The sequence below is a fragment of the Talpa occidentalis genome, unplaced genomic scaffold (genome assembly GCF_014898055.3).
Source record: "Talpa occidentalis isolate TD23 unplaced genomic scaffold, MPIMG_talOcc4v2.1 talOcc4.13, whole genome shotgun sequence".
In the NCBI taxonomy this organism is placed as follows: Eukaryota; Metazoa; Chordata; class Mammalia; order Eulipotyphla; family Talpidae; genus Talpa; species Talpa occidentalis.
This window is the reverse complement of record NW_023601322.1, coordinates 20,499,005-20,511,487: the sequence shown is the minus strand read 5'-3', so window position 1 is coordinate 20,511,487 and position 12,483 is coordinate 20,499,005. Positions and strand designations below refer to the sequence as shown.

The 12,483-nt window shown below is 43.7% G+C and overlaps 1 protein-coding gene across 6 annotated transcripts in view; it reads right to left on the bottom strand.

Annotated features, from left to right (window-relative positions):
- PIAS2 (protein inhibitor of activated STAT 2) overlaps positions 1-6,447 on the bottom strand; it is a 67,306-nt gene extending 60,859 nt beyond the window's left edge. For 2 of the 6 annotated variants that reach the window (XM_054694061.1, XM_037508567.2), the window contains exons 1-2: positions 6,269-6,285; positions 4,413-4,544 (exon numbers count right to left, since the gene is read on the bottom strand). Coding sequence is in view for 3 of the 6 variants with exons in the window: in XM_037508569.1 (XP_037364466.1) it covers positions 6,269-6,292 (24 nt within the window). In the remaining 3 variants the exon portion in view is untranslated. Of the gene's footprint in view, positions 1-4,412; positions 4,545-5,629; positions 5,684-6,268 lie in introns of those variants that run through there. The other 4 variants (XM_037508565.2, XM_054694062.1, XM_037508569.1 and 1 more) reach the window with 3 other exon arrangements.
- Between the last annotated feature and the right edge of the window lie 6,036 nt (positions 6,448-12,483).

Here is a 12,483-nt window from a genome sequence, read left to right as displayed (position 1 = left end):
AGCTGAGTATTCCTGTTTCAAACCACTTTTCTAAAGTCTAGGAAAAAGGACACATTACTAGTGGAGTCAAAATAAACACTTGAAAATGATACCATTCCCCCCATCACTTTCACTTCAACAGTACAATTTATTAATGAGGCACCTGTATAAAAACAGATTAGCTGTGAATATAACTCAACAGAGGAATAAAAAATCAGTGCTGGGAAAACTGGATAATCACCTGCAAATGAAGCTTGATCTTTACCTCACATCATACAAAAACTACCTCAAAACTGGTCAATGATCTAAATGAAAAATCTAAGCTTGATTGAAAACAGGCATATATCTTTATGACACTGGGTTTGCAACGATTCTTAGATTTAGCATCCAAAGTATAGGCAACAAGAGATAAATTGAACTTTGTCAAAATTAAACATTTTTGTGCTTCAAAGTACACAATCTAGAAAGTGAAGACAATCCACAGAATGGAAGAAAATACTTGCAAACTATATAATAAGGATTTTCTATCTAGATCTTAAACTTAAAAGAAAAAAACTTAAATGGGGCAAGGTTTGAATAAACATTTCTCCAATGAAAATATACAAATGGCCAATAAGCACATCAAAAAGGTACTCAACAGCATAACTCACCTGGGCAAAGCAAAATAAAACCACAAAGAGATACTGCTTCATACCCACTAGGATGGCTAGAATCAAAAGGACAGACAATAACAAGTGTAGGAGAGGATGTGGAGAAAGTTCCTATATTACTCAGTGGGTATGTGAAATGCTTTATTTTTGGAAAACAGTTCAACAGTTTCTCAAAAAGTTGGATCAAGAAAATGTGGCATATATACACAATGGAATATTATTCAGCAACCTCATGCCATTCCCAGCAACGTGGTTGGAAATAGAAGGAATTATGCTCAGTGAATAAGCCAGAAGGGAAAAGAAAAATATCGGATGGTTTCACTTATAGCAGGAATATAGGGGAACCCAATAAGACATCAGTGTAAAAAAATAATAACAGTACAAAACACAACAAAGCAAAAACGGACAATTATAAATAAGAGACATCCTGCAGGGGAGGAGGAGGAGGGAGAGGGATCAGAGGGAGGGAGGAGGTAGCACAGGGGACTGAGGTGATGGTGCACAGGAGCCTTGGTGAAGAAAACTCTATGGGGGACGGACTACACCTGAGGGGGTGGGGGGAAGCAAATGTTGTTTAAAAATGAAGAACGATGTAAAAAATTAAAATTAAAAAAAATTAAACAGAGGGGACTCCCAGGTGGCACAGTGGGTTGAGTGCAGTGCTGTGGGGCTGTCCACAGCCTCTGTAGTGTGGGTTCGATTACCAGCGGCCAGGGAGATTCCCACACGGCACAGCAGACCTCTCCTGTAGCGCCTGCTGCTCCCCTCAGCAATGCTTTCAGTCTGTCTGCCTGTTCTGCTCCCCACTATGTCTTTGGTGAATCTTCTCAACCTCTGGCGCCTCTGGCCTGTACCCCAGCTATTGTATAAATAAAAAATAAATCTTTAAAAAAAAAAGTTAAACAGAGTTACAGTATGATCCAACAATTCCATTCTTGGGTATCTACCCAAGAGAATTAAGAACATAGATCCACACGAAACTTACACATTTAAGAGATAAGTGTCCCTACTAGTCAAAAGTAGAAACAACCCAAATGTCCATATATTTCTTGAATGGATAAAATAAAATATGGTATATTCATAAAATGGAAATAATACTGAGCCATAAAAAGGAATGAAGTATTGATACATGCTATGACTTGGATCAACCTTTGAAAAGGTAATATTAAATGACAGAATGCAGACACAAAAGGCTATACTTATGACTCTTCTTCTATGAAATGTACAAACTAGGCAAATCCATAAAAATAAAGTGAATGCGGAGGGTTGGAAAAAAAGAGCAAAGAATGACTGCTAATAATACAGGCTTTCTTTTGCTATGAAGAAAATGTTCTGGAATTAAATAGTGGTGAAAGTTGCAAAGTTTAGTGAATAGACCAAAACCACTAAACTGGATACTTTAAAAGGCTGTATTTTATGGTATGTGGATTATTAGCACAATTTTAAAAATTAACAGACTAAGATTCAGTTTAGAAAAACAAAAACAAAAATGCTAAGCAGGAAAATGTTAGCTTTATCAAAAAAGATGTTCGCCTTTACAAGATGGAGGATGCAGACCTAAGGAGCAAACAAATGCAAAGTGTCTAATACAGCTAGGAATATCTTGGTTTACTCTCTACTAAAAAGTATCTTTTTCATTTTAAATTTAATATTTAGTTTTCAATGTGTCTTCCTAGCCATAACCTCAAGTGAAGTCCTTCTGAAAATTTTAGTTGTGACCACTGATAGCAGTTTTGAATCACGTGGCAGAAACAATTTCAGCTATTATAACTATTGGTCTATTTCCTTGCCCAAGAGTTGGAGGCTTGAGGGGATGAGGACCTCTAACCTCAAATGCCCTCATTCCCCCTCTGCATCCTAACAGCATCTGAAGCTAGCAGTATGGCAAGTCATGTAGGTATATTCCTCAAACCTTCTAGACGAAAAAAAACCTTCTGTTACAGAATACTTAAGCCTCCTAGTGAAAAGGATCTTCTGCATCTGGTCTACCAGCACCTACTAAGACAGTTATAATCACTGGCTTTCACTAGTCCAAACACACGCCAGACTCTTGCCAGCACAATCCCTCTGTTCTAACACACAAAGATAAGAAACTCTCCACGCACAAACGGAAAGGGATTAGGAACACAGGAAAGAAATCCTTAAAAAAAAAAAAAAAAAAAAAAAAAGTTAGCCTGTTATGACACTAGATCCTCCCTACTTCCCTCTTCCCCATCCTGAAATGGAGGTAAGTAGGGAGAGTGGACTAACCAGGTTAAAACGCAGCAAGGACCTTGTAAAGGACTGCCCAAGGGCTGCAACTGAGAAACCCACAGTATTGGAATCATGCAGCTAGAGAAGACAGACAAGAGTAAAAAAGCTGCTCTAGTTGAGAAAGAGGTGAGAGACTCTAGAATCCCAACTATTCCGGCCCCCCTCCACCCCAATGCTTGATTCTGCTACAAATTCTTGGGGCAGAAAGCAGGGCAGCAGTGACAAGAGGCTATTCGATTCTATGAACTTGTACCAGGTTAATTCACAACTAGTTAACTTGAAAATTAGTTAACTCACAAACTTCTAACAACAGATGTGACAAATAAGCAACTGGTGAACTGAATAATTTCTTCTAACGCCACAAAAGCTTCTAATATGTGATGTATTATTATAGCATCTTTGACCACACAACTGCCCTTCACAAAGAACTTCCCCGTTCCTTTCCCTCAACCTCATTCCTTTCCTTCGGTCATCAGGATGATCTCCCCGTTCGGGTTTGTATGATGTAAGTTTAACCTCCTGTCTACAGAAATGAGAACAGAAGTAGACCATCACCTAAGCTCAACCAACCAGATCCTCTCTCCCAGAAGATCTGGAAGAGAAGCATTTAGATCTACAGTTCAAATGAACTGAAGGTTAAGAGCTGCCACGCTATACTACGACCAGACACCATGCTGGTGTCTGCTCACAGAGCAGTCTAGAAAATTAACACTATCAGGCGGCCCCTTAAAGTTCTACAATAGTCGTCTCATCAAATAAATGCGACCAAACCCACCACCCCCAGTCTGAAAAGGCAAGGGCACAGAAGTCACTAAAGCACAGTGAGGATGCCCCTTCCCAAGATTCTCAACCTCCAGTATAAGAGACTGCAGCACAGCCAGGTACTGAGCTCTGGTTATTCAGGTCCCTAGGGAGTGGCACCAAAGAATAATGGGCAAAGACAATGGAAATCCGCTCGGCAATAACACAAACCAAGTATGTGGCTAACCATTTACTGATGAGAAACAAGAAAAACAGCTGACAAAGGCCAAGATTTTTCCTGGTCCGTGACCATCAGAATACATTCTGAAGCAGAAACCAACAGAAAGCCCTAGCTGTTCCTTCCCCTATTCTCCCCTTCCAGTTTTTTAGCCAGTTGTCCTGTTTTTGCTCCAATATTATGTATCACATAAGCAGAGTATTGAATACTTATCATCAATTTAGTGTATGGTCTGGAGCCACGGGAAACAGAACAGAGCAACCAAGCTCAAGACAGAAGAGCACCAACTCAAAAGTTCCACACCTGATGTTAAAACTTGCAGGTCTTCCTGTCTTAAGCTGTGTGATCTATGTCAGGTTAGTTAACCCCTTTGCCCCTTAATTTCTTGAAAGAACTGTGAGGATTAAATAAGCATGCATGTCAAGGGTTTAGAACAGAGCCAGGCATGTAATAAGCACTACGTGGGTATCCGCCATGGTCATCAATACTGAGCAGCCAAGGCAGAGCCTAAGGTGGATAATTCTTCCAGCATCTGCACAGCCCATACTCACCCCTCCTCTGAAAATTCTCCCCCAGTGAGTCTTTGTTGGTCACCTAATGTGAACTGTGGGAGACAGAACCATCTATCAAGTGCAGGGAGAAGCAAAGACAGCTGATTAATCGAAAGAGATGATGAAGATAATCTACAAAACAAAATGGAGAGAGAAGAGGTAGTGGGTAGAAGGGAGAAAGAGAGGGAGGGAAAAGCTTCTTTGGTTTTCAAGGAGTTCCTGGTTCCACTCCAAGCTAAGCACTGGCTGCCTTTCTACCCATCGAAGTAAATAAATTTTCTCCTTTTTATTAAGTCTTGACCAACAACATTTATAAAAGTCTCATACAAGTCTTGGAAAAGTTTTCACTAACCAAAAAAAAAAAAAAATCTTAGAAAAGACGTATACATGTTACTACACAAATTTAAGATGATATGGCAAGTAAAAGTAAGTTTAACTTCAATCTCCCATTTTCTCAAAGCACCCTAAACCAAAGGCCAGAGTCTTCAGAGGTGAGGCTGGGGCCTGAGTATTTCAAGCGCACCACAGGTGTTAAAGAGCTCTCCAGCTACGGCTCTGAGCCACTGAACCTCCTAGACTTACTACTCTTTACCTCCTATCATGGGTCTCTGCATAAACTAGTGTAAGTCAAAAATGCACGGATACAGGTTTCTCTTTACTAGGCACTAAATTTTTGGAACAGCAGAAGGGAAAATGGCAGGCATTACGCAAACTACAACAATCTCCTTGCAGATCTGAATCCTGAAGACATTCTTTTGCTGTTGTCCACCATACCAGCCAGGTGAACAGCCCTCCCCCACCTTATACCACCCAGAAAAAAAAAGATAATATACCCCCCCAAAAAAAAAAAAAAAAAAAAAACAAACCCAAACCAAAAACCCTGAATTTTTTGCAGAATCCAAAAAGGCACCCTACGATCATAAATCTGTGTTCTGCAAACGTGCTGCAGCTGACTTAATTTCAAGTTCACCATCACCTCTACTTGGGCTTGTTTTCATGATCAGGCTGCCCGCCCCTAAGCACCCCACTCACGTCGCCGGTTATTCAGCGACCCAGAAAAAAAGAAACCCGCTCGCTCGAGCCTCTCAGCTGCGCCTCCTCTGCGGACTCCCCCTGAAGGTGATGGGCCCGGGAGGAACCCTCTTTCCTGCTCTGCCCCCCAACACGCCCCTTTTCACACCTCCCGGATACAAAGGGCCCCACAATAAAGTTGTGACCTTGCTCGAAGGCTCGGATGAAAAATGTCTTTCCTCAGGCGCGAGACGAGTTCGCCAGCCCAGCGCGGCGCGGGCGGGCTCGGGGCGTCTCGCCGCGGCGCTCGGGCGCCGGCGGGGCTCAGGCCGGCGCTGACGACGGGCTCCCCGGGACCGCGCGTCCCTCGGGGTGCGCCGGGGCGCGGGCGGGGGGACGGGGCCTTCCCGCGACCAGCACCTCAGCGGCGGCCGCGACCCTGCCTCGGCGCAGCCGGCGCCCGGGGCTCCCCGCGCCTCAGCGCGCCCCCCGCCGCGACGGCCGAACGGGCGCCCCGGCCGCCCCCGGCCGCCCCCGGCCCGCCGGGCAGGACCCCGGAAGTGAGCGCCCCGCGACCCCCCCGGCGGCCCGGGCCCCCCGCGCCAGGTGTGCGGACCCCGGCCGGCTCGACCCGCCTGGGCCCCAGGCCCGGCGCCACGCGCGGCCCCGCCGCCCGCCCGTTCCGCCCGCCCGTTCCGCCCGGGCGCCCGTTCCGACGCGGGCCGGGCCCCGAGCGCCGCCAACCGGCCCCGCGAAACAGGGGGTGGCGCGGACGACGCTGCGGCTTCTCCGCCGGCCTCCCCTCCCCCGCGGCCTCCGCTCCGGACTCCCGCGCCCCCGCTTACCCTCAACTCCTCGAAATCCGCCATTTTATACCACCCGCGGGCGCCGCCGCCGCTACCGCCACAGCACCCCCGCCCGCTGCCGCCAACGACGCCGCCGCCACCACGGCCGCCGCCGCCGCCTCCAGCACCATCCTGCACTGGGCGCCGCCGAAGACGCCGCGGCCGCCGCCGCCGCCAGGCCCGTCACGTGACCGGCGCGGGCGCCCCGCCCCCGGCGGCGCGGCCCCGCCCCTCCCGGCGCCCCCGCCCCCGCCCCCCGCCCCGGCCCGCCACCTTCCGCCCGCGGCTTCCGTCCGCCTCCCGCGCGCTGCTCTCGCCCGGGCGCCGCGCTCGCGGCGGGTCCCTGAGGCGCCGTCGTGACCGCGGCGCTCCCGCGGGCTGGGGAAGGGCCTGATCTGGGGGGGCGGCGGGAGGGAGAGGTGGACGGGGCGCGTGACTGGCACAGTTCGGGAAGATTCTTCGGGTGCCCTGCCGCACGGCGGCTGGGGACGGAGGAAGCAGCCGCAAATAAAACCAGCCCCCCGCCCCCCTAGGACGCCAGGAGGGACAGTCTGAATGTGGGTGCTGGGGGAGCCTCTACTCCCGTCTGATGGTGCAGGGGCAGCGAGACCTCTTGGAATTGCTGTTACCCTCAAAGTGCTAACCCGGCGATTCTGACTTTGAAGGGCGGCTGAATGTCACTGCAGAGTTGGGAGGGTTGGGCACATGGGGTTAAGGGACTCGTGAAATAAGAGCCCATAGACGGGCCCAGATAAAAAGTGGAGGGGTCAGGGAAATCAGATAGCTAGGAAAGAGTGAAATGCCAGGTCAGAGAAAATGGAAGACATCTCGATGGCGCCCACTGCGAGCTGACAAGGGGTGAGGGTGTGAGCACATGGCAGTGAGCTTCCCATTGGCCCAGCTCACCAGGCAAAGGTCACTTTGTATGTGAGCTTCTTGGCCGCAAGCTAGACCTCGATGAGAAGAATCCTGTCATATACAGGATATGACAGACTTTCATGTTTCCCTGAGACGTGTTTTTCACAGACCTTGTCAACTGAAGATAGGGACTGGAAGATGCCAGCACCGGGAACAAAGACATTCCTGAAGACTCCCTCCCATGCTAAACTATACTATATATAACTTTACCAAACTGTCCCCTCTGTGAGCCAGTCTCTTTGGAAGCACTAGTTTCACTGTCTCATTTTCTTGTCACAAGGAAATAAATGATTGTCCCTTGTGCACTTCTACTTGGCAGTGCCTTACTCAGCCCAGACACCCACCAAGAGCACAAATTCATTTGATAGGGGGTTCAGGAGGTAGGGGAGGCCACCATAGCTAGTATAGAAACCTGTACATACACACAGACTAATGATCTGTTTTCTTTAAACTAAAACTTGCTTTAAACTGAGATTCCTGCTCTGGTGATGCCCAAAGGGGTGTTGGACATTGACACCATCATTTGTACCAGGGTCAAGGTAACTGGGAAGCTGATAACAAAGTTCTGGGTCTGAATATGATGAGTACCAAACATCAGCTGTGACGGACTGTTCTAATGGGCTGTTTCTTCATGACTGTCTTTCTAACCTTTTATAAAAAGGCCAACTCAAGATAAGACGACAGAACGGTCTCTTCTGGCCTAGATTGTTCTTTCAGATCAGTGGCCAGTAATCTGAAAAACAAAAGTGCTTATAAATTCAATTCCAGTGTCTGCTTGTTGCCTTTTTGGTAGTTACAGTCAGGAGATCCTAGGCCTTATTCTGCCACAGCACTGAGTTTGGTTACAAGTCGTGGTGACCTAGATGTCACAATATCAAGATCCTTGAGATGTTCGTATCTTGACTCCCAACAAGTGAAGCAGTGGGCAGTGGCAAACTGGTCCAGGGCTCATGTGCTCATGTTATCAGGAACAAGGTGAAGGATGAGGCAAAGTTATCCCACCAAGAGAAAGAACCCATTGAGTTGTGTTACAAAAGATGACACTGAGTCAATCTAGGCAGAAAAATTGCTGGACCAAACCTAGGGTTCAAAATTCCCTTAAAGAGGTACATGCAACCCACCCACAAAGAGACTTTAAAATTCTTTTTTTTTTTTTTTTTTTTTAATAAATTTTATTGTTATATTCCCCATACAATTGCAGCCCCCCCATTCTGACCCCAATCCCTCCCCTCCCACCCCCGCCCCCCTAAAAGTGTCTCTGGTTCATAGTTTTTTGTTGATTTTGATTTTCACTTTCTTATAGTTATTCATTTTCCTGGTCCCTTATTTAAGTTTTCTAGATTCCTGCTATGAGTGAGACCATCCGGTATTTTTCTTTTCTTTTTGGCTTATTTCGCTGAGCATGATCCCTTCCAGCGCCATCCATGTTGCTGCAAATTGCATGTGTTTATCTTTTTTGAATGCTGAGTAATATTCCATGGTATATATGTACCACATCTTCTTGATCCAGTCATCTATTTTTGGGCATTTGGGTTGTTTCCAAAGCTTAGCTATTGTAAACAGTGCTGCTATAAACATAGGGGTGCAGGTGTTCTTTGGAATTGATGTTTCTGTGTCCTTTGGGTAAATACCTAGGAGTGGAATTGCTGGATCATATGGAAGCTCTATGTTTAGTAGGTCCAGAAATCTCCATACAGCTTTCCACAGTGGTTGGACCAGTTTGCACTCCCACCAACAGTGCAGAAGAGTTCCTTTTTCTCCACACCCTCGCCAACATTTGTTGTTGCTAGTTTTTTTAATATGTGCCATTCTCACTGGTGTAAGATGGTATCTCATGGTAGTTTTGATTTGCATTTCCCTGATGACAAGTGATGTTGAACATTTTTTCATATGCCTGTTGGCCATTTGCATTTCCTCTTCAGAGAAGTTTCTTTTAAGCTCTTCTGCCCATTTTTTGACTGGATTATTTTCTTTGTTGTTGTTGAGTCTCATCAGCTCTTTGCAGATTTTTGTGATCAGTCCTTTATCATTAGTGTTGGGTGCAAAAATGTTCTCCCAGTTGGTGGGGTTTCTCTTTGTTTTTGTTATTGTCTCTTTTGCTGTGCAAAAGCTCTTTAATTTGATGTAGTCCCAGCTGTTTATCTTTGCCTTCACTATCACTGCTTTGGGTGATGTGTCTGTAAAGATGTCTTTGATGTGCAAATCACGTAGTGTTTCGCCTATATTTCCTTCTATATATTTTATGGTTTCAGGTCTTATGTCTAGTTCTTTAATCCATTTTGAGTTGATTTTTGTGTATGGTGTGAGGTAGTGGTCAAGCTTCATTCTTTTGCATGTAGCGACCCAGTTTTCCCAGCACCATTTATTGAACAAACTTTCTTTGCTCCAATGCATATTCTTTGCTCCTTTGTCAAAGATTAGTTGACCATAAATCTGTGGGTTTATTTCTGGATTTTCTATTCGATTCCATTGGTCTGTATGTCTGTTCTTGTTCCAATACCATGCAGTTTTGATGATTATGGCTTTGTAGTATAGTTTGAAGTCTGGGAGTCTGATGCCTCCATTCCCTTCTTTTTTTTTCAGGAGAGCTTTGGCTATTCGGGGTTTTTGGTGATTCCATATGAATTTCATCAATAATTGTTCTATTTCTTTGAAGAATGACATTGAAATTTTGATTGGAATAGCATTGAATCTGTATATTGCTTTTGGTAGGATGGCCATTTTAATAATGTTTATTCTTCCAATCCATGAGCAGGGGATGTCTCTCCATTTCTTTGTGTCTTCTTCTATTTCTTTTAACAGTGTTTTATAGTTTTCTTTGTATAGGTCCTTTACCTCTTTTGTTAGATTTATTCCCAAATATTTGATTTTTTTTGTTTCAATAACAAAAGGGATGGTCTTTTTGATTTCTTCTTCTTCAGATTTATTGTTTGTGTATAGGAAGGCTACTGACTTTTGCGTGTTGATTTTGTATCCTGCCACTTTACTGAACTGATTGATGAGTTGAATTAGCTTTTCTGTGGAGTTTTTGGGGTTCTCTATGTATAATATCATATCGTCTGCAAATAGTGATAGTTTGACTTCTTCTTTTCCTATTTGGATTCCTTGGATGTCTTTCTCTTGTCTTATTGCCCTGGCTAGGACTTCCAGTATTATATTGAAAAGCAATGGTGAGAGTGGACATCCTTGTCTTGTTCCAGATCTTAATGGAATTGCTTTCAGCTTTTCACCATTGAGAATGATACTGGCTGTTGGCTTGTCATAGATGGCCTTTATGATGTTGAGGTATGTTCCTTGTATCCCCAGAATTTCAAGGGCTTTTATCATGAATGGGTGTTGCACTTTGTCGAAAGCTTTCTCAGCATCTATTGATATTATCATATGGTTTTTATATTTCTTTTTGTTGATGTGTTGGATAACGTTGATTGATTTTCGGATGTTAAACCATCCTTGTGCCCCTGGAATGAATCCAACTTGGTCGTGGTGAATTATCTTATGGATACATTGTTGGATTCTGATAGCTAAAATTTTATTGAGGATTTTTGCATCAGTGTTCATTAGGGAGATTGGCCTGTAGTTTTCCTTTTTTGTGTTGTCCTTGTTCGGTTTTGGTATTAGTGTAATGTTGGCTTCATAAAACGTGTTTGGTATTGTCCCTTCCTTCTCAATTTTTTGGAAGAGTTTGTGAAGGATAGGCACTAATTCGTCTCTGAATGTTTGGTAGAATTCATTTGTAAATCCATCAGGTCCTGGGCTTTTGTTTTTGGGGAGGTTTTTTATTACCATTTCAATTTCGCTAATTGTAATTGGTCTGTTTAGGTGTTCTATTTCTTCTTTATCTAGCTTTGGGTGATTGTAGAGTTGTAGGAATTTGTCCATCTCCTCTAGATTGTTAAACTTGTTTCCATATAACTGTTCATAGTAGTTACTGATTATTCTTTTGATTTCTGCTGTGTCCGTTGTGATTTCTCCTCTTTCATTGATGATCCTGTTTATTTGTGCTTTCTCCCTTTTTTCCTTTGTGAGCCTGGCTCGGGGTTTGTCTATTTTATTGATTTTTTCAAAAAACCAGCTCTTGGTTTCATTGATCTTTTGGATTGTTTTTTTAGTTTCAATTTCATTTATTTCTGCTTTGGTTTTTATTATTTCTTTTCTTCTACTGGTTTTGGGGTTTTTTTGTTGTTCTTTTTCTAGATCTTTGAGCTTCGAGATGAGGTTGTTTCTTTGCGTTCTTTCTTGTTTCTTGATGTGAGCTTCTATTGCTATATATTTTCCTCTTATTACTGCTTTTGCTGCATCCCATACATTTAGGATATTAGTGTCCTCCTTGTCGTTCAATTCAAAAAATTTTTTAATTTCTTCTTTGATCTCCTCATTAGTCCAATGGTCTTCCAGTAGTGTGGTTTTTAATCTCCATGAGGTAGGAAAGTTTCTTGCCTTCTTTTTATGGTTTATTTCTAGTTTGATGCCTTCATGGTCAGAAAAGATGGTTGATATGATTTCAATCTTGGTGTATCTGTTGATGTTTGTCTTGTGCCCCAGTATGTGATCAATCCTGGAGAATGATCCGTGTGCGCTTGAGAAAAATGTGTACTCCGTTTTTTTGGGGTTTAGTGTTCTATAGATGTCTGTTAAGCCTAATTGCTCTAGGTCCTTATTTAGAGCTTTGGTTTCTTTACTTATTTTTTGTCTTGTTGATCTATCCATTGTTGATAGTGGTGTGTTGAAGTCTCCCACTACGTATGTGTTTTCTCTGATGTCTGTTTTCAGAGAGGATAACAGTTGTCTGATATATTTTGGTGCTCCTTCGTTTGGTGAGTATATGTTAATGAGTGTTATTTCTTCTTGAAGTATTGTCCCCTTGATCATAATGTAGTGACCATTGGGGTCTCTTTTTATCTTTTTGAGTTTGAAATCTGTTTTATCTGATATAAGTATAGCTGTTCCTGCTTTCTTTTTTGGTCCATTTGCTTGTAGGATTGTTTTCCATCCTTTAACTTTGAGCCTATTTTTATCTTTTGTAGCTAAATGTGTTTCCTGGAGACAGCAAAAGGTTGGGTTTTGTTTCTTAATCCAGGCTGCCACTCTGTGTCTTTTTATTGAAGAGTTTAGTCCATTTACATTTAGAGTTAATATTGATATGTTAACATCTGTATTTGCCATTGTGTTTGTCTTTCCTTTGATTTTATTTATTCTTTTAATAACTTTTTTTTTTTTTTTTGGCCTTCTTTCATTGTTATTCGTCCCTCTGAGGTTCTGGCTTTAGGACTCCTTGTAGTATTTTTTGGAGTGGGGGT